The sequence below is a fragment of the Macadamia integrifolia genome, chromosome 2, assembly GCF_013358625.1.
Source record: "Macadamia integrifolia cultivar HAES 741 chromosome 2, SCU_Mint_v3, whole genome shotgun sequence".
NCBI lineage: Eukaryota > Viridiplantae > Streptophyta > Magnoliopsida > Proteales > Proteaceae > Macadamia > Macadamia integrifolia.
Window position 1 is genome coordinate 33,154,492 of NC_056558.1, and position 26,486 is coordinate 33,180,977.

Consider the following 26,486-nt stretch of genomic DNA (forward strand, 5'->3'; position numbering starts at 1 on the left):
TTTTTTTTTTTTGGAGGGGTGACAACACAATGAGAAAGAATCCAGCCAACCCAATACTCTCTAGAGGACGATGGCTTCTAACAAATGGCAAAAGTTCATCCTCAATTTTCCCAAATATTTTAATTTATTTCATGCTGGAAAGTAGTGGGGAGAAACTTTTTTTGAAAAGCAGAGAGGACTAGAGGAGCAGTATTTCATTTACAGGAAAATATATATATATATATATATATATTCTTTGATAAGACAAGATTAAGCATTCCTGAAAGCAGCATTCTAAATAAAGTTGAGGCTTTACAGAATGGAACAGATAAATTCCCTCCCCCTCCCACCCCGCCCCCCAAAAAAAAAGAAGCACCAGTTATTAGCACATGACCTTTATTTAATTCCTTAAATTCTTCCTCATATTGAAAGGCCCAAAACATAACTGACTCATTAGTTTTAGTAGTAACCCCTAAGCTGGTTCCAACTGGTTTTCAAAGGCCTTCCTCTTCCCCTCAAGCCATATGGATCAAGACCATCTGGACTCAGCAGCCAGATTTCCTACCGTCTCTTCCTGGACAAGGAGAACCAACTCTCAAGCACATTAACAAAATGCCCCCACCCTGCACAACTAATCTCATGCCATCCAAAATTAATCCATGCCCCTTTAACAAATTGACAATGAATGAAGAGATGACGCACCAGTTCCTCATTCCTAAGGCACACAATAGCCACATCCTGGAGCAACTAACCTCTAGAAATAAGTGATCAGAAGAGAATATAATAACAAATGTACCTTAGAATGGTCATTGACTCATAAAGCCATCTTGGGGAATTAAGAAAAGCATCAATCAAGAATGATACATATTAAGACTTTACCCAGAGACTTCTACTAGTCTTTAGAACCCAGCTCATCCAGCCTTCCCCAATTTCTTTAGATTTGCAATTATGATTTATGGTAGTTTCAAAATTCCTTGTCATTGAAAAGGTTTGCCATCATTGGGAGTAAACCGAAAAATATTTCAAAGGAAGCTATATAAATATTTTCCCTATCTGTTTCCCTGTTAAAACACCAGTTGTCCCTCCAAAGGACAATTTTATACACCCTAGCCTACCATAGTTTAGTACCTTCAAGGAAGCCTACAGTTCTTTCACAAACCCTTCCAAAACCGACGAAAAGCCAAACCAGAACCACTATCCCAAAAATCATGCAATCCTAACTTAGTAGCAACAACTTGATGCCATGAGTTAATCTTTTCACCATTGATGTAGATTGAGCCCGCAAAAGAAGGGGGCTGCTGGTTCCATCAAACCAGACTAGCCAGCCCCAAAGTTGGCCCATCAAACCAACCCAAAACCAGAAAATACTGTTCACAGGAACAGTACACATGAACAGTGATTTGGTCCCATTTTGGTTACTTTTTTGTGTTTCTTGTTAACAACTAGTCAAAGTTAGATTTAGTCTTCTAGAAGAGTCCTTTATGGTCTTATGTTAGTTTCTTAGAACAAGTAGGTATTTTAGTTCCTTAAATCAGTTAGTTTCTATTTTGGTTTTGTTTCTAAATTGTAAGGTTGTACCCTCTACTATATAAGAGGAGTTGATGTAATACTTTGAGTCTTTGAGAATTAATGAATGAATGCATTTTACAGCCATTGCTTCTCCTTATTCCTGAGAGGATGTTCAACAGCTGGGATAGCTGTGGGTGAGAGGCCCAAGCTGAGATAGCCATTTCCCCTACCCACTTCTTCTCCGTTCTTCCTTCTTTTATTTTTTCTGTTTTAACCTTTGTGAGAGATGTTGGAGAGTTTTACAAGATTGTTTGAAGACCCACAGCCATCTACCAAGATCATATTGAGGACCAGCCAAGGAGAGCAGATCGATATGAGCACTGTCAGGGTTTTGGACTAGATCGACTTCCTCAAGAACTCCCACCATAGAAGCCACCTTTCAGAGCCCTTTTAGGGGTTTGTTGGGGACACTAAGGGGGTAACTCGACCAGGTTTTCAGGGCCATCTGAGGCCCCTCCTGCCAACCACAGGTTTTATCCCATAGTGCCTGCAAAACACTATTCCGTCCAGGTTTGCTGCTGGTTGTTCTGTTGGCCTTCAGATCTGATTCCAGCCATTGTTAGAGGCCTATTTGGGGATATCAATAGCCTATCTTGAACCGGGTTTGAGATCCCTTGGACCCTTAGTTTATAAGTTCTCTCTTTCTCCTTTCAGCCAGATTTTCAGATCCTGCCTGGGATTAGGTCCTATGTGATCTAGTCTTACATCAACCATTGGATGGTGAACTAGTTTATCAAAGAGGTTAAAAAATTCACATCCACTGCTCTTGCCCTGGCAATATAGAAACAGCATGTGAAATTCTAAATAATTGACATCATGACGCAAATAAAGTTAAACACATGAGCTGACTGAAGTACATGCCACCAAGAGAGTATGGATAGTACTTAAGAAAATGTAACAACCTCAAACCAATTATTCAAAACCTTTGATGCTGGGGATAGTAAGAGATCCACAAAAGCCCTGTAAAAATAATTCAAGACAAATTAACTTTAGAAAAAAAAGCAGAAATTATCCAAAAAAAAAATGATATGTTTGTTTCATAAGCTAGAGTTTAATTTGTTTCTCATTTTAATTGAAGACAGAGAAAATATAATGAAGGAAAAGAATAAATGGCAAAGCTGTCAGTTGGACATGAGAAAGCAGAACAATAGACAAGAGAGAAAGAGAACCTCAATGTGATTAGGAAGAAAAGAACACTCACACCATATCTTTTTGCCCCAATGCTAGAGCTTGTTGCAAACAATGAGCCCAAAATGCCGACTTTTGTAATTTATCCCTCATCTGATCGGTGAAGGACAGAACCTCATGCACAGTTTCAGGAGTAGGTGAATCCAAGAGAGAATCCATGAATTTACAGAAGTTTTGTAGCTGGTTCTCATATCTACATGTTAGAAGCCATATTTCAAATAAATAAATGTTGGAGAAACAAATCAACGTTGGGGAGCTTTAGAAACAAGATATTTAAAAATTAAACTCGAATGAATTAGTTTTAGACCTAGAGAACCCACATGAGCATCGTGAAGGAAGCTAAAGGGGGAAAAATGTCTCACGCTTTGAAAGGCTTGAATACTAAGGTAAAGAAACTTTACTCTCAATACTTTGACCAGTACACTATTAATTAATCACTAATATCTTCCATACTCATCCTTTCATCTGCCTGATGCTACAATAGTAAGTCAATTCTACAATCTCTAAGACTGAAAATTGATATAGAAGTGGCAATTTAGATGCTAAAACTTCTGCTGTATGGAAGGAATTCCTAACCCATGATGGGAAAATTAGAAGTAAGATTATAAATTAGGGTGAGGCTTAAGGAAGGAGAAGGCCTTAAGGAAAGATTGCTGAAATAAAAAAATAAAAAATAGAGATAAGCATCAGTACATGGCAGTTTCAGGCTACATAGCAGGTATTTTTAGATCTTTCAAAACTCATAAGGTTCAATGAGGGTCTTACATGGTTGTCATTATTGATGATTGTAAACACAAGTACCACTACTAGCTGGTCCAATTGGCGAAACATGAATATGGCAGGAAGCAGATTCTATTACATGCAAAAAAATAATTATTTTTTGCGCAGTATTTTTTGCGCAACTAGGACCACTGGAACCCATGTCATTTTCCCACTAAACTCTCAAGCAAGTTCAACATAGGTTAACATAGCTTAACCACATAAGAACGAATAAAACATTTAAGTTTTTTTCCACTCATTCAGGAAAACAAAGTCCTCTACACCTTTTTTGTAAGTTATATTAAAAGTGTGCTCATGAGGATGACAAACGATACTTTTTGGCCAAAACCTCAAGATTTAAGCAAGTGGAAAACCTAGATTTACAGCCAAGAGTTTAAAATATTGGCTTTTTTATTCTTGATGCACCAATTCGGTTATATAATTAGGTATTTAGGTCACAAACTTGCATCACAACTCACAAGTTCCACCATATGCAATGAATTTGGCACTTCATCCAGCCTAGAAGAAAGAATAACAACATACACCATTAGTTCATAACTGAATAAATAGGCCATAAGTAATGCAGAGGGAAGTTATCTATGCTGGGTCAACTTCTTCATAGATTTTAATATTTTGCTAAATGAACTTCAAGTTCCAACTTCAGAAAAAAGAGCTACACTGAACGCTGTCAACAAATGTGTGTCAGGTCCATTTTTTACAGCTCCAGTTAGAGCATCAGCACGGAAAAGGCTTTGAACTCCAGGAGCAATCTCAAAATAAATAAGACATCCGCAGGGCACGATCCATGAGAAAAGATGACAAGTGAGTTTCAAAGGTCCTGATACACTACCTTGGATATGCATCTGCATCCTTTTCAGAGAACTTCGAGATCTCTGAGTGGTTAATGTCAGCATCAGGACCCAAAAGAAGATAACGCCCATCAATGCACGGAGTGAACGACGAAGGATTCCTCTTTAACAGCTTTAGCCCATGTCTTCCCAGCTCAAGCTCCCTTTTGCACCAGAAATTTTCAGGGAAAGAATAGAAGATATATAATTCAGAGAACCAAAAAATTAAAATTTTATACAGAAGAATGAGAAAATTAAACCAATAATCATCTGATATGAATACACTCCCAAGTCCCACCAGTACATGTAGATACTGAGCTGTTCTTTTCAAAGACATTGATGATAGGGAATAGACCAACTTTTCACAAAGTGAGGCTTGGAGACAGAAACCTGTGTTCTGAGTAGGTTAAAGAAGATGATTAAGGAGTAAAGAAATTAGTGAGGACCTGATGACGGAAGGACGGAGAAGACTCTGAAGGTAACTACAACGAGAGAATTTGAATCCAGGGATGAGCTCTTCAGTGACGGCAGCACCACCGATGAGGTGTCGTCGCTCAAGAACGGCGACGGAGAGTCCGGAACGAGCCAGGTAAGCTGCCGCGGTGAGGCCGTTGTGGCCTCCACCCACCACTACGGCATCCCATTTCTTCTTCGATGCAAGGGCTTCGCGTGAGCCGCTGACCGTGCTGGTGCTCAGACACCTTCGCCACATCTTCTTCTGAGTCTCTCTGGTGTCTGGTCTGGCTGAACTCCGACCACCCTATACGCGTAATGGATTGCAAGAGTGATTAGTGAGGTACTTTAACCATTAAAAATATGAAATGCTGTTTTAAAAACAAAAATTAGCTGTTGTAGATTACACATAAATTTCCTCCATTGCTAAGTTTCATTGGAGGGAAGATCTTAGTGCCGCGATAGTATGAGTCATTCAACATCTACCCCAGAAAAGGAGATGATATTTTCAAAATTTGCCAAATAATAGAGAAAATCAAGCACCAAAAAATGGACATTGATGTAGAACACATAGACTGATATCATCCCGCATTACCACAATTACGATATTCAATGAAAATTGATTAAGAAAGGTAAAAGGGCAGCGACAACGATGTAGACAGGAACTGTCTTCGATCGTTTCTTCTAAAATGTAATTACCTTCAACGATTTCCCTATCAACCTTCGACGATCCCTTCAAAAGTGATAATATCTTTCCCTCTTCCTACTACCTCTTGCCTTTGATTCCAACTTTAAAGTCTAGATTTCATAAATCAAGGTTTAAGGATGGTTTATGATTTGAGAACTAAGGTTTCATAATGTATGGTTGTTAATGTTTAAGGTTCAGGTCTCTTGGCCAGTTGCATTGGATTCGTAAGCTGGGATTTTATGGTTAAGAAGACCAATAGAGAGGCTGAAAATGGGGGATGTGCTCTGAACTACATCAGAGACTGACCACTCACTGGTCGATGATGAGAATTGAATTCTGTAATTCGCAAGAGAGCTTTACATCATTGAAGAATTAAGGTATTCCGTTACAGAATTGTTTCACAGATTCTGCTCCTGAATCTCGATCTTAAGGTTCTTTGCTTTTCAAGAGTTCAGTTGTGTTTATACGATTGCATGGCCATGCTCTTTAAGAATATTTTTCAGGGAGCTCTGTTCTCTTTGGTCAGTTTTGAACATTTAGGGTTCGCGTGGGGGTCGGGGTTAGAGTCTCCCACACATGGTTAAGGTAAATGGAATCAAACCGGGATGGACCAGAAACACATTAAGATAAAAGGAAGAAGGGTGAGGAGTGAGGACTAGGGTTTTGTTCGAATCTCAGACCCGACCTGTCAAAGCCCGTGCGCTACACCATCCTCACAATCTGGCCGTCCACATGTTCAGGTACATGTGTCGTATTGTCGTTATCCTAATAGGTCTCTGCCAGTGTCCGCCGACTTCCTTCTCCGTGGACAATTTCGATCCGGCTGTGTACAGTCTACACTGTCTCACGGGGAGCCTGGTCCTCCTGATTGGCCATATAACCAGGCAACTATCTTTTCTCCCAAGAAGGACAGAATCAAAACCAAAGAAATCATTATATGCGAAGCCATTGGGAGCACTGACACATGATATCGTAGTTTTGTCATTAATCATTATCTTCCCTCTGTTGGTTTCAACATAATTAAAATTTTATATGTTAAAGGAAGTTTTTTCGATGTTTATTAATCATTTATTTTTTATAATAAATTTATTTAAAATAATTTCATAAGATGCCAACAACAACAACAATAATAACTCGGCTTTTCTCAACTAAATGGAGTCATGGAGTCGACCATATGAATTGTGAATGGATAAAATAAAAATAAAGTAAAAAAAGAAAGAAACAAAGCAACACCTCAAGAAGATCCCTCATAAATAGTGTTGGTTACATGAATCTTTGTCCACTAAACAACTCTATTTGAGGTCATACTAGAGTTAAGACCAAAACTCTATATGTCTTTCTTTACAACTTCTTTTGTAATCATCTTAGGCCTACTCCTAGCTCTTTTAAGATTTTCTATCTGAATTTGATTCCTCTTTATTGGGATATCACAAGGCCTTCGTTGAACATGTCCATTCCACCTTAACAATTTTTTTCAAATTTGTCACGAATTGAGGCAACTCTTAATTCATATCTAATCTAATCGGATAAAAATCATCTGAAATTCTCATCTTGTGCAATTGTGTGCGATACCCCCTGCAGAAGTCGAAATGTTTACAATGCCAAATGAGCGGTCCAAGTTCGTCTACCATTGATACAACCCTAAACCAGTGAAAAACCAACTTGAACCAAACCGTATCAGAGCAAACCGATTCGATTCACATCAATTTGAAATAAAAGGTGAAAGAGTTTCCCTCTTTCCTCTTTCGACTCTCCCTCTCTATTACTATATCTGCCCTAACCCTCTCTTTCACCAAAAGCTTCATGTTCTCTCGACTATCCCTCTCTGTTCCGTCTTCTGCCCTAACCCTCTCTTTTGCTCCCAGCTCCCTGCTCTCTCGACTCTCTCTCTCTCTCTCTGTTCCTACCTCGACTCCTCTCTCTCTCTCTCTCTTTGTTCCTCGCTCAACTCGTTCTCTCTTTGTTACAAAGTTCTCTGCAAATGTATGAAATACTCAACTCTAATGAACAACCCTCTCTTTCATGTTAATGTTAATGTCTCTACAAAGCTCTTTGCACCAACGTTTTCTTTTGTTAATGTCATGGTTTTTTTTTTCTTTGCAGTTTACCTTGTTAATTGAATCCTGGTCGAAGTTCAACTTTCCCAAGGAGATTTTTTTTTTTTTCAGTCACTGTGCACGAAGGTAAAACTCTCCTCTCTGTCTCTCTATATCTCTCTCTCAAAAGGCATCAATGTGTCTAGATCTGTGATTTGAATGTGTGAAGACGGGAATGCAGATTTAACATTATTTTCATTGGCTGATTTGAGTTTACTTATCTTTAAATTTTCAATTTCATATTTGTATTTGCTTGCTGTCTCTATCAAAACCTAAGAGATTTAGGATTATTTTCCTTGGTTGATTTGAGTTTCTGTTCAATAAAATTTCAATTCCATCATTTTGATTTGCTTGCTGTCTCTGTCAAAACCTAAGAGATTTGTTGTCTCTGTCCTTGTATTTATATTTGTATGATTAGAGTTCATTTTTAATAAAATTTCAATTTCATATTTGTATTTGCTTGCTGTCTCTATCAAAACAAGGGACATTTTTGGAATTTCTGCTACCATTTTCTTCTCTATTTGATATAGAGTAGTTGTGCACTCTTGCTCTTGATATTTTTCTTCTCTTCTTGATATAGAGTATTTAAAATTTTTTTTGTGCCATTAAAACACACAGTTTCATTGGATCTTTATTTTTGTGCTTGCGAATATATCTAGGATTCTAAGTATTTTTATTGATTTTTAGCCTCTAATGTACTAACAATCTTTTTTTGTAAGTAAAGAGTCTTTAGCTCAAAATGGTAGAGCACCTGGGTTAGTGATTAGGTTATGGTGGTTCGAATCCACCAAGACTTTGAAAAGTGAATGAATGTGTTCTACCTTTTTCAGTTCTATGTTTGAAATTGCATTTTTCAAGGTTTTTCGGTTCAATTCTATTGGTTTCAGTGATCTTTGGCTTTTGTGCAAATTTCAGTTCAACAAGACCAAGGGATTCCAAAGGTTTCTACTGGACACTCAAGACTTCATAAAGCTAATGATGGTGGTGGTAGTGTAAATCACAAGATTGGAAGGGGAGAATCAGAAATGAGAGAAAACTTGAGCTAATGATAAGATCAGTTAGAGTCATATGAGATGGCTCAGCCTTGCAACAAAGATAGGTACTGTAAAAGACTCTGGTAAGTCCAAAGGTGACCTGGGTAGAAGAGTTTAGAGATCAATCCTTGCTTATGAGTTGACATTTATGGCATAACAGGCTTTGTGTGGCCGACACCAGGTAGTGAGTTGACTTCACTTGGACCCAAATGGGAATAAACCCTATGGTTTTAATAATGCTTCATGTCTCCTAAAGCAAGACTGCCATTATTAATCCTTGTTTCTCCAATAGTTGAATGAAGTACTACTGAAGCTGCTCTGTTGTGAACTAACTTGCTCTTGCAGGTTCTGAACAACACCATTCTTAAGGAGATTCTTTCGAGTGGATCCATATCAACAATGGAATGCTCCTTTATCTATTGTTTGATCACTCCTCTGCCTGAAGAAACTGTCTACAGGGGATCACTCGTCTGTTTCATCTTTGAGCTTCATGATGCTCTGCAGTCTCTACAAATGAGACAAATCTAAAGCGTCAGCCATAAGGACCACCACTATAACACTAAACCCACTTCCATGTTCAAAAACATAGACAAACACAAGCACCATTCAGATCTTACCACTGAATACAGCCAAGTTTGTTTTAGTCAATCATCAGCAACAGGTTTCTATGAGCTACTATGAAAATTAACAAACAATTTCTCAGTTCACTTCTGAACTTGCAGAGCAATCCTCTTGTTCCAATTAAAAAGGAGAATAGACAAAGAGTTTTTGTTCCATTGCCATAACTTTAAGATGGCTTTTTTTCATTTCTTCTTTTAGGGAAAGTGATTGGCTGTGTTATTGTTCAAAAGAATGCAACAAAACATGTCACTCTTAAACACAATTATTAGAAACCCCAAGACTAGTAGTTGATGCTGATACATAGGTCAAAATCAATACTAGTTCAACCATCTACAAAGCCAAGTGACCAAGCTGGACAGCATTAAATGAAACTCATAAGAACAGTTGTTGTCGACAAAGGTTGTATCCAAATAAGTTTCAGGTAGGAACCATTTCCTAGACTCTACCTGTAATCTGACCACAAAATGGATCCACATAGTTCACTTTTATCCATTATGTGGTCCAATTGAGAATGTTGGAAAATAAAAGAAAGTTATAACAAAAACAAAATTGAAACTTTACATTAATAAAAAACCTGTTTAACTGTGATAGATCTACCAAGGAGAGAGCTTTGAGTACTTTTGAATGTTGTAGAATGACATAGCTTCCATTCTATATCAGTAAACCCCAAACAGAAACCCCCTCCCCCAACTAACAGTAAAACTTATATTCTATTGGATCAGACCCTACCCAGAGCATCTAGGTTTTTCAACTTTGCTGAATAATTTAATAAAGCATAGACCCAGAACTAGAAGAAGGGAGAAGCAACATGCAACATGCAACATGCAGAAGAAAGTCGCTCTTCCTTGCAGATCTAGCTCCCTGCTCCCTGCAACCTGCAAATACAAAGGTTGTGTACATACCCAATTGGAGAGTGATGTTCTATCCCAACAAACAAAGTTCAAAACAGAGAGGATAAGGAACAGTGCTTCTGCCATGAAAAAACTGAAAACTGTCCACTAGTAGAGAGCTGGTAAGCCTGGTATTGACAATACAAGAGGAATGAAGAAAGAAATGCTTGTTAGACAATCAGTTCAAAAACCATTTATAGAGAAAACAATAGCCCCATTGATCCACTCTGTGAAATAAAGGGAAGAGGAGGAAAATTGCAGGAATCACTAAATTAATGAACTACTGTATTCCCCTTCCCAACTAGCCATAAAAACCAATTTGCAGAAAACAGTAGCCCCATTGATCAAATAATCCAAAACCATGCACCAAGGGTGCACAGGGATTCTACGACTATAACAAGAGCATGCCTATACTTATGCTCTACAGTTGAATGCTTTCTACTAAAACATATTGTACAACTCTCCATATTGATAATCTGGCTGATTCAGTTATACAGTAATTGACACAACTTGGATTTTAAATTTCTGTAAGCTATCTATTTGAAAGAAACCAAACCAGAAAAGTGCGGTAACAGTACTGAAAAAAATCTGGAAACCCATCATCTAATGAATTGATAACCTGCAAAAATCTAATAACTTCATTCCTTTTAGACTACCAAAAACAAGAAACACAAAAACAGAAAAAAGAACAGGGAATTGAAAAGATAGGGTACTAGGTAACAGTGCATTCCATCCACCTAAAAATACAATCACTTTTTATATTTGAAGAAGAGCCTTGGTGGATTCGAACCACCATACCCTGGGTATTACCCATGTGCTCTACCATTTTGAGCTAAAGACTCTTTACCTACAAAAAAGATTCTACATCCTATCATAGAGAATATAACAAGCAAACAAGATCCTACACGTTGCATCCAATTCTGCCAGAGTACATGAAAAGGCAACTTATTTCCAATCACAAACATGGCTATCCAATTCTTCAATTCTTCAATTCTTCAATTCTTTCTTTTTTCTGGGGCTTTAAACAGGTTTTATAATAAGAGAACTCCTTCCCCGAACTGTAAAATTTGTAATGAACCACTTTTGCAGGTTCCAGGTTCAATGATTAAAAGAAAATAAAAAAAGAACATCCCATTATCATCAAAATTAGGTAGCTCTGAGAGAGAGAGAATGAACATCAAAATTATCATCAAAATTAGGAACCAAGGACATTGGGTATGTACTAACCATGTCCATGGTTGGACAGAAACAGCAAGTAAATACACAGTAGAGAGAGATTGAAATTTTATTGAAAACAAATTCAAATCAGCCAAGGAAAGCAACCCTAAAATCGCATTCCATACTTCACACATTCAAATCACAGATCTAGCTCAGTGATTTCGATGCCTTTTTAGAGAAAGAGAGAGACACAGAGAGTCGAGTTTTACCTTCGTGCACAGAGACTGAAAAAAAGTACTCTCCCTGATAAAATCGAACTTCAACCTGGCTGGATCAACATGGTAAGCTGCCCAAAAATAAAAATAAAAAAGGGTTAAGAGAGGGAGAGGGGGGTGAAAGAGGGACAAGGAAAGAGATTGACCTACCTCTCCGGCGGTAGATCTGCATCGTCTTCGTAGAGGGTGAAGAGCAGTGGCTGGAAACAAAGATTTCAATGTACCTTTGTATTTGCAGGAAGCAGGGAGCTAGATCTGCGAGGAAGAGCGACTTTCTTCCTCTCCTTCCTTTTGTTTACAGGGAGCAGGAAGAAGGAAGCAGGAAGCAGAGAGCAGAGAGCAGCTCGCAGGGAGTTTCGTGTGCAGGGATTGAGGTGAGCACAGTCGTTGGTGGAGCAGCTCGCAGGGAGCTTCGTGAAAGTTAGGGCAGAGAGGGAGAGACGTAAGACTGAGAGAAAGAGGGAGAAATTTGATTTAATATAATTCAAAACCTGGTGCGGTTTGGTTTGAACCATTGGTACGGTTCGGTTTAAACCGAAGAACCACTGGTTTATAGTTGGATCAATGTAGGATTCATCCGAGCCGTTCAAACCATTTTGTCCACATGTCATCATCTGAAGGGGGTATTGCACAGTATTGCACAGATAAGGTATTGCAGAGGATTTTTATCCAATATAATCATTCCATGATCTATCTCTAATAGTTTTGCCGCACATACATCTCAACATCCTCATCTCTGCTACACTTGACTTATCTATATTAAGTGTTTTAGTTGCCCAAAATTCTGTCTCATACATCATAGCCGATCTACATGTGTCTTGTAAAATTTTCTTTTAAGCTTTAGAGGAATTTGTCAGTCACAAAACACTCCAAATGCACTTCTCCACTTTATCCATCCTACTTCAGTTCTCTGAAAAAATATCACCCTCTATATCACCTTCTTTGGTTAACTCCAGCTCTCTCTCCTCCAGTTTCACCACTTCATTATCCATCCTAGTGCTACTAAAATTCCACACCATATACTCCGTTTTCGTTCTATTTATCTTAAAACCTCTTGATTCCAATAGAGATTTCAATAGCTCCAATTTATCATTGATCTCTTATACTATCTCATCCACCAGAACAATATCATCAGCAAAAAAACATACACCATAAAACCTCATCTTGAATTTGTTAAATCATTTATGACAAGCGCAAACAAATAAGGGCTAAGCTCATCCTTGATATAACCCAATTATAATTAGGGATTCACTATCTTGACCTCCCATGGTTCACACCCTTCATAAGATGCCATTATAACAAATTTGAATTACACAACTTAAATTATATGGTTGTAGAATTTAGAACTGAAATCATGTTTGAGTGGTCACCAATAGGCAACTAAATTAAAAACTAGAATTATAACTAAATTAAACAATGGTTAGATTGTGTTGTGGTTGCTGAACTCAAGTGGATTGTCAGCTCCAATTTTCTTATCACCAATTCTCATAGCATTCTCAATTAACCTATTTGAGATACATCTTTGCAGTTTTACCCCTTGCTTGAAGGTTGTTGCTACTAAATGCAGATGATACAATCACTAACTAATTTAGGGGGACTTAGATAGTTAAGAGGATTAGTAATTATTGAAAAAAGGAAAATTAGCTACTCCATGGGAACCTCTTTTAAGTTCAAATTATTGCAGGATGACACCAAAAAAAATAAATAAATAAATAAAATAGAAGCAAAGGAGAAGCAGAAAAAGTGAAATTACTTGTCTTTTCATTTTATTTCTTTTTCCCCTTTTATTTTTCCATGGAAGCAAGTAAAAGGAAAAAAAAAAAAAATGGAAATTTCACAAGGAGAGGATCAATGAGTAGAGGGGCCTCATCACTATGAGAAGAGCATGACGTTAAAAGCTAGCCTAGATTTGAGATACCAAAATCACAGAAAATAATAGCGTAGAAGTTTGTCAGATGAAAAAGAAGGAAACCTTTATCTACCAAAATGAAAAAAAAATTTAAGTCTTTCGCAACATCCCACTCAAAAAGCTGTAGAAACGTAATAATACTCTAAATTTCAGCAATATGACACTTTTTTAATGTGAAAAGAAACATAATACCATTAATAAGAGAGACAGTACATCCACCTTTGATCATATTATGGACAGTTTGTTCTTCTTATGCATAACAAGGTAAGCAAGCCGCTTAAACAAAAGCACCAAATCTTACATTCCATGAGACAAAAATTATTCCCCCCCCCCCCAAAAAAAAAAAAAAAGATCTATAGACAAAAATAAGGAGATGGAGATCCACGGCCACGAATCGGTGCTAAAGTTTACTACCAGATTATGCATTTCCACGGAACCACTCCAAATCTCCCTAATATTCCATCCTTTTTCCATGGCCTGCTTCAAACTGTTGAGTAAGCTTCTTGCAGCAGTATGACACTAATGAAGTGAACCTTTAGTCATAGAAATATTGAACAGTGGTAAACTCTACTGAAATTACGCTATATAAAAAATTATGGATGCATTACTCCAAGTTATCAATCCAGACTAATCAATTATAGCTCACCGCATCCATGCCCAAATATTTTATCAATCGTCTAGCCAAACAACCCAAAAATCCAGACTTGAGATAAAACAAGGGAAACTTTTTGAAATTCCAGGATCAATAACTAAGGCACAAACATATTTACTACTGATATGAAACTTAGTGCTAAACATAGACAGCAGAATTTACAAAGTGCTCAAAGATAGAATCTCAACAAACTTGTCAGGAATGTATAAGGAAATGTATTATGCAATTCTATCTACTGAAAGTATTCTTCTGCAATTCCTAAATGTGAAGAACATATACCCAAGATAATGCACATGGGAAAAGGGTAGTTCAGCCTCCTGGTGAACAGAACTTTAAAGCTTATCAAACTCAGCCACCACATTCCAAGACACCTGTGACAGCTCAAACATATTTGCAACACAAGAAAATCAGTTGTCAAATAATATAAAATTATAAAAGCCAAAACAAGATCCAAATGGAAGACAACCACAAAAAAGGAATATTTATGGAGGGTGTATGTATGGAAACGTTTAAAAAAACAGTTCTGGTGTTTTTTTGTTTTTTTGGAACACATTTTGAATAGAACATATATTTGACGTAAGGTCTATTTTTTTTCTTTTTATAAATGAACCGGAAAAAAGAAACACTTTTCATGGTCTTTTGAGAAACAAATTGAAAGTGGTCTTTTATAAATTAAAAAAAAAAAAGACCCAACATAATTACTAATAACGACTCACTCTTACACGGCCACCACCACTAGATGATGTACTTCTGTCAATATGCATGCCATACGCATTTCTATTTTTTTCAGTGGTAGGAATATTTTTTTCTAAATATTACCATACAACAAATTCTTGAACAGAAGTATTCCAAATTAATAGAAACACGAAAAGGTATTTCTGACTCAGAAATTCTAATTTGGGACAGATCCGTTGCCATACACCCCCTTCGGAACTAACCTTAAACAATGATCTGCCAACTTCAAGCTCCCATCTACCATTTTCCCAACCATCCTACCCCTCCTATTATCATCCCGAGAGAGAGAGAGAGACTCCAGCCAACTTGTCATTGTTGTTTTCAAAACCCTAAAAAACATCATCTATGATGCCAGAATTGATGCATCTACCTTCATCACCTCTGTAGATTCTATCAGAAAATGCAAAAGTAAAATCCTCTCCTTGAATAAATGCAGCACCAAGTTCTTTAATCTATGATGCTATCACACCCAACATATCCACTAGTTCCTCATCCACACATGGTTCCTTCCCATGTTTCCTACAAGTTCAAGTGCAAAGAGCACACTACAAGAAGTGAAATGCCCATCGTAATCATGTCAACCAATTATCCCTCTCTCAAAAAACTTAAAACCATATATATATATATATATATATATAATTGGATTTAACTGCATATTCAACCTGGCCCGAATTCTGTTCTACTAGTCCAAGTTATGTGACCAAGGCCTCCCCATCCCCTTTGAACTAATTAAAAAAAGTACATAAGAATGTCCAGTACTTTTGACTTTCAGCGAAATATTTTGAGTTTGCAAAAAGAATTGAAATTGTGAAAATTTTGGGAGAATATTCAGATCTCAACAAGGATCCAACCCACCTCTAATGAAAATTTTAAAACCTTATATTGGTTGTGGAAAAGTACTTTTGTAAATGTTTTCAAAATTATTGATTTTTCAACAATTTTCCCAAATAGAATTCAGCAGCATGGCTAGATGCACCCAACAAGTTCAAGTACGAACTAAGATGCCCCATGGATGTTTGATTACTTTTTAACATCCTTTTTTTTTTCTCAATAAAAAGATAACCCTAATATATAGGAAAGAAAATTGGAAAATAATATTAGACTTTCTTTGATTTTTGAATCACAAAAAGATTACAGAAGCAAGGACCAAAAACAGAAAATGGTATGAAGAAGACAACTACCTTGTTGACAAACAAGAAATCGAAAGATTTAAAGCTAAAATATGACTCTGTTTTAACTTTGAAGTGTTAATATGTAGGCCAATGCCTAATTGGTCACATCACAAAGAGACATCCAAGTCATTGTAATCAACAAAAACAGAAAGTCCAATAGAATGTCGAAAATGTAGTGCTTCAGTGCCTCATTAGTTAAATTCTGGTTCCTGGCTAAAGCTAAAACTAACAGTTGATAGTCATGTTGGAAAATTGGCTAGACAAACCAGACCAACTACCCAATTCTCTTTGACTTAAATTGCTATCAATCAATATAATGATTTGAGAACTGGTTGGAAAATCATTCTATTTCACAAACTTGGACCATTGAAGAGACAAGGGGGGAGAGCTTCTCAGCTTCACACATTAAATTTGAGATGGGGAGCTAAAAACGAAGGATTAAAACACAATTATAAAACAGAAATACAAGGAGGTCTGGGTTTCATGCCATTGTCAGACTAGGAAAACAGAATGATCTCTACTACACTATACTTCTTAGAACAAATATTTTTCTGATTTTTTTTTTTGGTTCTGCTACTGTTTAATAAGAATTTGTAAAGATTAGAAACAAGAATTAGAGAAGAAGAAAGATGAGAGACAAAGAGATTGGTGTAACTTGGGAGTCACAACTGTGAGACTAAGCTATTACAAACTCATAACACAAATAGGAAACTAGCTCTAACTTAGCTAACGACTACCCTAACCCCAATAGGAAACTAACAAATATATGGTTGAATCAAATATAATCTCATGGTATGGAGGTCTATAGACACCCATAGACCTCCAACTGACACACTCACTCGTACACTCTAACACTCCCCCTCAAGCTAGAGTATATATATATATAGCAAAATAAAGCTCCAGCTTGGACCAACAAGAACTCCAACGAGCACAAAGAGAACACCAATCAACCATCATAAGCTAGTAGCAATATCAGTTCAAACACATCAAACATTAGTGGATAAAGAAATTACTGTCGAATAAACCAAGTAGAACCATCAGCAACAAACAACAACAATACCAAAAGACCTTCCCAAAGAAGGCACTTCAACAGCAACGAAGAACAGCAACAAAAGCCCTTCCCAAAGAAGGCACTCCCACATCCTACAGCTACATCAGAAGATCTTCCCAAAGAAGGCACTGCAACAAAAACTATAACTCTCAATAGCTACAACAAAAGCACTCACAAGCCTCAAATAGAGATCTCCCCAGACAGAAGTCTCAAAAAAGATTTCACAGATAAATAAGTAGCATCGGGTCGCTTGGGACCAAACATCAGGTTGTTGAATATACCAAACATCAAGTTGTTGAATATACCATTTTCAAAGATAAAATATACACGAGCAGATACGTCTACAAACGAAACAATCTTGAGTAAACAATAAATCAAATCGAGCAGATAATAATTTGAATCTCCCCGTCACGTGTAGCAGTACACAAGGACAAATAATTTTCATCAACCACCATCACAAAGAATCACATAACCAAGAGCACCACAATAAAATAATTTCCAACTCCCCCTTACGGTAGCAAATATGAACAAATAACTCCAATTACCAAGCATGCCAGTACCAATTTTCTCAAGAGTACAAAATCCAAATTGAGGTGATCCTGGGCCCACCAAAGCAATAATTTGGCCCATATATATGCCCAACGACAATTCTATAATTACTCCATATAATCCCTAATTGATGCAAAACCCCAAGTCAAAATACTCAATTAGACTCGATATGGACCCACTTAAAAAATACAACACAATTAATCCAAAGTTGATGGCAATTTAGTAATAAAAGGAACTTCAATTAAAATCACATTCCAAGGCCAAAGGGAATTCTTGGAATGGCAAAACCCCCAATCTAGAACTCAAATGTGCCAGTCTACCAAACAATTAGAGCTCTCGAAGCCCTCTCTATCTCAACGCCTCGCTCTATTTTTTTCTTTTCCTTTCCCGACAACTCGTATCGAGCAAAGCCCTACATTTTCAAGGCTTCATTTAATGGACAAATATGGCATAACCTTTTCCAAGTTAAATCTTGAAAATGTGATCGCTTACAAGAAAATTTACAATTTATAAAACAAAAAATGTAAAATCTATTTTTTCAATAAAAATTAAAGGAAAAAAAACTCTGTCAGGGGGCACAGCATACACTAGCGCATCCTTGAGTCTATCTTTCACCATTCCAATAAAATGACATATTTGCCACTCTGTAAAAGGAGGAGAGAGATAGACTCAGGGAGTGCTAGCTTATGCTATACTCCCAAATATAGAACTACTTCCCAAATTTTATATGGAGAAAAGAACACTACCTAGTTGTGCATTTCTACGCCCAGACACAAGGGCGGTGAAATGACCACCCTACCACCCATTGGACGCATTGATTCACTCTCCAATTGGGTCCCACACTGGCATAGGAGCCACGCAACCAGGTACCGTTCTCTTCCAATTTATTTTATCGACTATTTTACATCAAAACAAATGAGGTGAAAAGGAAACAATTATGATAAGTGAATGCAATAAACATGTTGATGATTAAATAGGTACATTACACACAATTCAAGAAAAATCCATATCCTCGTGTTTAAAATGGACAAACATTTTTAGATGGACCAAGTTTCCCATCATCCATTCTCTGTAAGGGGTCCAAGAGCATGGGGCAATTTTGAGGGGATTTTCGAGAGATTCTAAAACCCCATAAGGCTTTGTGAACCCTAGGATGGGGCAGTGAGCCTCTTCACCTGGTGAAGGAAAACTTTGTCCTTTCTAGATAGAGAAATTAAATCCTCAAATAATAGTATCTAATGTAGAACTAGAATCATAAGTGATCCTAATCTCAGGCAGGATCTGAAATTCTAGTTAAATAGAGAAGATGTCCTCCAATAGGCTTAGTTCTAGCTCTCAAACACTCTCTCACAGCAAACAAATAAAAGAAAAATAAGAAAAAAAAAGAGAATTCGATGGAGTGTTGAGAAGGGGGAAGAAGAACTAGTGAATGAGCAAATCACCCTCATGTTTAAGCATCTCACTCAACTGCATCCCGCAGCACAATAGTAGAAGCCATCTTTTTTTTTCATTAACAAATTCATGTCCAATGTTATAGCCCCTTACATACTTATTTAAAAGACTCAAAACTGACTCAAATACTAAAAAGGAAAGGCCTAACCCAATTGGCTGGGCAAGCTAAACCAACTACCCAATTCTCGAAATTCAAATTCTATTTCACAAACTTGGACCATTGAATAGAAAAGGGGGGAAGAGCTTCTCAGCATCATACATTCGATTTGAGATGGGAAGCTAAAAATGAGGGATTGAACCATAATTACAGGATATAGATTTTTGATTGAACAGTTTAAAACAAAAATCACAAAAAGGTCTCGGGTCCCACGCCATTGTCAAACAAGTAAACTATAGTGATCTGTACTAAAATATACTTCTTATTGCAATATAGTTTTTGAATAAATAAAAAATTTGTTCTCCTACATTTTAAAAAGAATTCAAACCAACTAAAGTTGAAATCAGTTTACAGGGCAAATTTCATTTCATGTATAGTCATGCTCTTGAAGTAATACCAGCAACGTAAACTCACTCACCTTGGAAAGAAAGTTCCATTCGAAGTGAGAAGGATGTGAAGAATTGCAAGCTGGTCCAATTTCCTGATCTAGAATGGAAAATCCTCCTCTTTTTAGTATCAACTGTAACAACAACCATGAGGCCTGACTAGAATCCTCATTAATAACCATTCTGTAACCGTCAACCAATGCTTAAGATTAAAGGTCATAATCTATAAGATCACTACGACAGAAAGGATAGATACAAGTTTTGGTTTTACGAGACAAGTTGCTAAGGAAAAGAATGGGATTTTTTTTTTTAACCAAGGTTTCCAGACCAGCTCACGCACACCTCGACTAATCCTCGAGGGGAATAGCGTAGCAACCCACTGCCACGATCTCCACTTAAATAGCAGATGCACAGATGGGGAGTCGAACCTAAGACCGTGCACCTATCCACACAATCTCCAATTCGCCCTAACCATCTGGGCAACCCACGGATGGGTGTTATTAAACACAGTTACCAGCAGTTGTATTATATTACACTACCTAAAGGGTGCATCCAGTGCAAGAGGCCCCTGCCACTGTGGGGTCTAGGGGGGTCATAATGCACGTAGCCTTACCCCTTTCTCGACTTAAACCCACAACGACTAGGTCGCAAAGGAGCAATCTTACTGTTGCACCGAGATCCACCATCTATTATAATACACTTACCTATTTCATGAAAATACAATCAGATTTTGTAGCCAACCCCATTTAGTTGGGATAAGGAAGAGTTGTTTTTTTTTGTACATTTGTTTATTCAGCCTGTAATGTGGTCAGTGTTGGTTCATAGTAAATTCATAGTTGTAAAGGCATCACCTAGGCATCCAAGAGGCCCAGTTGGAGTCTGAGGGATTGATGCCTTATTGCACTGGCGGCTTATTGCAACGTACAACACTTATTCATGTCAAATATCATTTAAGTAAATGATTTCATTTACTAAGATTATTCATAAATAAGCAAATACCCCCAATTTGAATCCAATAATAATAATAATTTTAAAATCAAATTCTACGAGGATAAAGAGTCAACTCCCAATAAAAATAAATATATAAAAAGGGCAACCTAGTGCACCATGCTCCCATTACTGCATGTTCAGATAGGGGCAAGTGTACGGGCTATTTTCAACTTTAAAATGCTGGGGTTTTTTTCAATTCTGAAAATTTCATAAAAGTTTTATAATGATAAAACATTGCTAAAAATTGTAAGACCAGTAAAATAATCTTCCATTTTGACATCCATAAAATCTTTCATTTAGGCGATTTAACAGCATTCAAGCGCTTTAAAATAAGTTTGACCAATACATAACTCTGTCATTAAAACTCCGATTTAAGTACTCTTAAACTTGTTGAAAAACTGGTTTTTGCTCTACCTCATAAAAAATGTCTCGTGTAAAAAAGTAAAATCATTTGATCAGTCAAACTTACTGTAGAACAAGAACATTTCTTTAAATGTTGACTTTTGATGACTTAAAAAGACTTGATGTTGATTTTTTATGATTAAATGTGAGTAAATGTTGAATTTTTATGACTTGATGTGGCTTGAAGTTGATTTTTTATGATACAAGGTATATGTAGTATACTAAATAATGTTAGAAAAAAATGGAAAACAAAAAATAACACTTGGTTGCCTTAGGTGCCTTGCTTGCCTTAAGATGGGTGACTTGTCGCCTAAACACTTAGGCAATCCTCCAACGCCTTGGTCTGCCTTGGCTCGCATTGACACCGTGCCAATTATGAGTGAATTGAAAACCTTACCATCCCAATAAATTAGGTATTTTACATTTGTTTATTCAAGCTATAGTGTGGCAGTGTTGGATCAATGGTTCCATCCCCACATCACCTTATTGAAATTACTTGCGGTGGTGCTCTGTTTGAATTCCACTGAATGGCCCACAAATAATTGAACTCCATATTCCTAGAAACAACAAAACCTTCAAGGCTGAAATTATATCCAAATTACTATCCTATGGCATTTAATTAGAAAAACACCACAAATAACAAAGGCAATAAAACTCAGAGAAGCATTTTGTTGTCTAATCAAACATTAAAAGGAACGATTTTGTTAGAATAAGGATAAGTGTGCCGCAGGGACACATTGGGGCTTTCCCCCCTCCACCGACCCTAATTAGAGTGGGGCGGCTGAATGGGGGGTGTTGTCAATCTCCTTCACATAGAACCGGACCGATGATCGGGTTCCCTTTGGGTAACCCAAAACCACCAGGATCATCTGACACAGTAACCACAGCATAGCCAACCACAAGTGATCAATGGAATACAATAAATATAATACAACGGAAGTCTTGTCATAAATGATTAACTGTAATTTTCCATATACTCTTGATATCCAAATTGTTATATATAAGGTATTTACATGTGGGCCCATAGGCATGATATTTACACAAGAAATAGCAATTTAAATATCGAGAGCACAAAAAGGAAATTTACCAAAAGAATCAAGAGTACAGTAAATAGAATCTATCATTGTTGCCCTGCAACACAACCCTCACATGGGCAGCCGTCACCGTCAAATTCTTCAGGAACCCACCAATCCCCCGTTGGGGTTTCGTCAGTGGGACCCGGCACAGGTTCCTCTACAAAATATCCTGTAAAATCATCTAAAAATGTATGTACACGAGGGGTGAGTTCACTAGCTCAGTAAATGGAAAGAAAGACTCACACAAGCAAATGCAAAGCAAATAATATTATATGCATGGGATTCATTTTATTCCTATTCCACCTAACAAACATACTAGGTCATAGGTAACGTGCTACTCACAACCACAGTGCGCGTATGCCTCGGGTACAAGATGCGTTCTCCATCCCACGATACGCCCATAAGGTTATCGGAGAAGGCCCACCATGAGCACTCGAAAAAGTAAATCGTGGTAGAACCACAACAGAAATGTAAATCGTGGCCGAACCATAGTAGAAAAGTAAATGGTGGCTGAACTACAATAGAAATTAAAAGCAGTACGATTGACGCTCTGAATATATCACTAAGGTTTCCCACTGTCCTAATGATCGTCAGGCGTACTTCTAACAACCACGGCAGTCTCCGCCTGACACTTACCCCCAGTGATAACCCAACACGTAAACCCTTGTTGGGAAAGGTCGTAGCACAAGGGATTAGGATATTCTAACCACATGCTCTTACATGAGATAGGACAACTATATAGTACTTTCGTGTCCCATTTCATGGTGTACCAATGCATTTGTTTCCAAGCTGATTACAACATCTAATCTATAAATCCCACATATGTTCGGCAAGCCGACATCATAACCATCACATGATAAATCCATTCTCAAGATTTCAAGCAAGTAATCATGCATATAGAATTTATGGTATATCATGTTCAGTTCTAAATGCATTATTCATTCATCAATCATATGCATAAGAATGGCAATCGGAATGTAAATATAGTCCATGAATGCATAGGATGCCAAAAACACTCCAAAATTAAGATCAAAGTCTTCTCCCCACTTATTTTCGTAGAAGAATCAGCATTTGCGATACAGGTAAGATTCGGAGTGAGAAGATGAGTTTCTCGAAACCTAGTACAAATAAAGAATTTAGAAATACGTACAAATAGGGACCATAAACGACGTAGGATATGGTCACTTCGCGTATGATAATGTGAAGAAGGTTGTCGGTGAGTTTGAGTTCAATCGAAGCTCATTTGGGCTACAGGTGGGTCATACAGGTGGGTAGGAGGACCCACCTGTGAATTCTGTCTGGACAGAGCAGGTCACACTGGTAGGTGTGTCACCCGCCAGTCCTACCCACTGGTAGACAGAGAAGACAGGCAAGTCACACTGGTAGGTGTGGCACCCGCCGGTCCTACCCGCCAGTAGACACAGAGAGGACAGGTGGGTCGCACTGGTAGGTGTGACACCCACCAGTCCTACACACCGGTATTCCTTGGGTTTTGCTGTTTTTCATCTTTCTTCCATTTCAACTCATGGAAACCCCATAGGGTGCTTCCCACTTCATTCCCCACACATTCTAAGCCTCTTTTACCTGATTGTTCCATAGATCTAAGCCATCAACAAGATTTGGGTAAAGAAATCGTACCTTGGCTTGGAAACCCCATATCTTGGGATCCTCTTCCACAAACTCAAATGCCTCTACAAATACTCCCAAATCTTTATTTCCCTTCTCAAATCCTTCAAAGAAATCACGCAAGGGTTCCATTACCTTCTAGATTCAACATACACAAAGAGGGTTTCATCATATCTCAAGGGTTTATGGGGTTTCTTACCTCAAAAGAAAGATCTCAAGACACCGGTGAAGATACCGGCGGCGGAAAGGTGAACCATGGCCACGGGACCTAAGGGAGTGGCCTTCACCCTAGTATTCTTCTTCTTCTTCTTCTTCTTCTTCTTCTTCTTCCTCTTCTCTCCCCCCTATTTACTTCACTCACCAAACCTTGCTAAAAATCATAAATGAGGAAGAGAGAGACCTGAAGGCTATTTATATTTTGGTTCATAAATATCTTGTAAGGCCTGTTTGGTTTTGTCCATTTATGGACATAAACGCATTAAATCGTGTTTTCGAGCGATGTAGCCGACATCATCGGGCATACAAGACCTTATTACGGTGAGGAGGTCAAAAGACACATGTTCATCCAAGCTGGGCATGCTGGGGTCCACAATACCCCAACAGGTGGGTCACACTGGTGGGTCTCGCACCTACCAGTTGCCCAAACAAGCCAACCTTGCTGTATTTTGGAGGCAAACGATGCCTTAACATATATTTCACTCTCGCCACGTGTTGTGGACCAAGTTCCTATCACTCGAATACGATCACGTACCTTTCCTATTCATACATGGTCTTGTGATATGTGCAAGGGCACGACTTAGGCGTGCAAATCACCTCAGGTACCGACTCAATCTTATCAGGCCACCCCGCATTTGACATCACCCTTGCCGTCATATACCACAAGGCATCGGCATCAACCCGTTCCGGTTCAGACTCTGTAAGACCAAACCAAACCAACCAACCAATAAACCGGGTTTAAAGAGCAGGGCTCTACAGGTATACTTGTAAATACTTTATAATTTTTGTTTTGTACTCCTATCATGACTTTCATGATTTTATATTATAAATAGGAGACTTATGCGATTAATTCTATTAACATGGTCTCAAAGCCTAATTTCCGATCTAAGTTTTTAGTTTCCAGCCCCTTCTCTTTCAAGAATCACAGACTTTCGTCACCTTCCCTTCCATCACCTTTGTTATCCTTCATCTTCTCCTACCTTTGTCCCATTAAGCTACCATAGGGCTGCACTAATGATGTGATTCATATGAATCTAGTGGCTGTCCTATACCCTACCTAAAAAAACTCAGAGAGAGGTCTAATGTTGTTCAATCGAATCAAAATTGGATCGATTTTGTGTCGTGAAACACAATTAAATTGATTCCTATTTCCTACAGACAAGGATAACAAGAGGGAACTTTGGCCCAACGCAATACCTACTAATCATGACTTGAGAATTTGCCAGTATACTTCCTCAAACAAAACTTATCGGTAAGAACAAGGGATTTAAGACCATAGAAATGCAAATACAGCTATTCCCAATCTGAAACAGCATTTAGGAAGAAAGAGAAGTGCATCTCAAAAAATCAATAAAATGAAAACTAAAATCAATTGTGATAACATGTCACTCGAATCAAAATTCCATTTATCGTATTAGAGAACAATAAAGATGTAAAATGAACAATGTGACTAGTAATGAAGGAAAAGGAAGCCATTCAGAAACCCTAGGTAAGGAAGGAACGAAGGAAATTAACCACAAAAATGTAGTCATGCCATGTATGTTGAGATCATAATGACATAATCAATCAAGGTAAAGGTGAACTCCAATGGCGAGCAAGATGTTGCACCGAGAAAAAAAATGCCAAGCAAGATGCAGATGAGGGTCAAAGTAGAGAATGGGAGTTTATATCCCAAGAAAAAAAGAGTAAACGGAGAACTTGATGAAACGGTTCCGAACATGGCTCGTAATCTTGGGATTGGATCGGTATCGGCCAAGACCGATCCATTGATACGACCCAAGGGTCAAGAGGCAATGAAACTGATTTGTTCTTTTTAAACACAGGTGTAAATCCGTTCAATCCAGGGTGATCCATTCCTATCCATGAACCGAGATTACAAACTTTGGTTCCGAGCAAGCACCTGATTCATAGGAATTAGATCGGATCAGTTTAGATCGGTATTGGCCATATCCGATCTTAATCGATACGATATCGCTGGATTAATACAGATAAAAGGCAATAAAGTAAATTTTTTTACTGACAACCAAGTGGTATTTCATTCAGACTAACACGGGCCAATCTGAATCAGGATTTGATCGATATCTGCCCTATTTGATCCATTGACCTATTTTGATATCTTAAACTGTGTATGGAGCGAACCAAACAATGATAGCACAAACAACGAAATAGCCAGGCACGTTGGTCCCTAACGTGCTTAACAATGTCAATAAAACTCTCCGTCACTTCTTGCATGTCTAGATGTTCGTCTCCATGAGAACACGTCAACCGATGTGAGTTGCAGAAACTCCACGCCAGTGACCTCAATCGGTCTAGTGCAGCAATTTAAATTGGGACTCTAATGTGCTGGAGAAAGTTCACATCCTCTGTACCGAACGGTGAGTATCGAACTGCTGAGAGCATTTGAGCACACGTCCTAAGGGGCTCCCAATCACCTAATGCTCACTGCACCAACGCAACGACTACAGACAATTTTCACATATGCTGGAGATTCATAGCTACCAGAGCCCTCTCTCTCTCTCTCTCTCTCTCTCTCTCTCTCTCTCTCTCTCTCTCTC

At 37.9% G+C, this 26,486-nt stretch overlaps 1 protein-coding gene and 2 long non-coding RNA genes across 12 annotated transcripts in view; all 3 read right to left on the reverse strand.

The window, feature by feature from the left end:
- LOC122059860 (pyridine nucleotide-disulfide oxidoreductase domain-containing protein 2) overlaps nt 1-6,004 on the reverse strand; it is a 27,483-nt gene extending 21,479 nt beyond the window's left edge. Inside the window, exons 1-5 of one of the 2 annotated variants that reach the window (XM_042622912.1) lie at nt 5,496-6,004; nt 4,790-5,103; nt 4,346-4,507; nt 2,750-2,929; nt 2,451-2,508 (exon numbers count right to left, since the gene is read on the reverse strand). In XM_042622912.1, the coding sequence (XP_042478846.1) occupies nt 2,451-2,508; nt 2,750-2,929; nt 4,346-4,507; nt 4,790-5,055 (666 nt within the window). In that variant the 5' untranslated portion in view covers nt 5,056-5,103; nt 5,496-6,004. Of the gene's footprint in view, nt 1-2,450; nt 2,509-2,749; nt 2,930-4,345; nt 4,508-4,789; nt 5,104-5,203; nt 5,314-5,495 lie in introns of those variants that run through there. The other variant, XM_042622903.1, reaches the window with a different exon arrangement.
- Nucleotides 6,005-10,967: 4,963 nt separating this feature from the next.
- LOC122091710 lies at nt 10,968-12,001 on the reverse strand. The gene is made up of 2 exons (XR_006144009.1): nt 11,709-12,001; nt 10,968-11,629 (listed from the first exon to the last, which is right to left on the reverse strand). It is a non-coding gene; the product is annotated as an uncharacterized LOC122091710 (long non-coding RNA).
- Nucleotides 12,002-13,630: 1,629 nt separating this feature from the next.
- LOC122088695 overlaps nt 13,631-26,486 on the reverse strand; it is an 18,369-nt gene continuing 5,513 nt past the window's right edge. The window contains exons 3-5 of one of the 9 annotated variants that reach the window (XR_006143124.1): nt 22,101-22,270; nt 14,399-14,490; nt 13,631-14,000 (exon numbers count right to left, since the gene is read on the reverse strand). This is a non-coding gene — a long non-coding RNA (uncharacterized LOC122088695). Of the gene's footprint in view, nt 14,001-14,206; nt 17,206-19,653; nt 19,805-21,495; nt 21,587-22,100; nt 22,271-26,486 lie in introns of those variants that run through there. The other 8 variants (XR_006143119.1, XR_006143118.1, XR_006143120.1 and 5 more) reach the window with 8 other exon arrangements.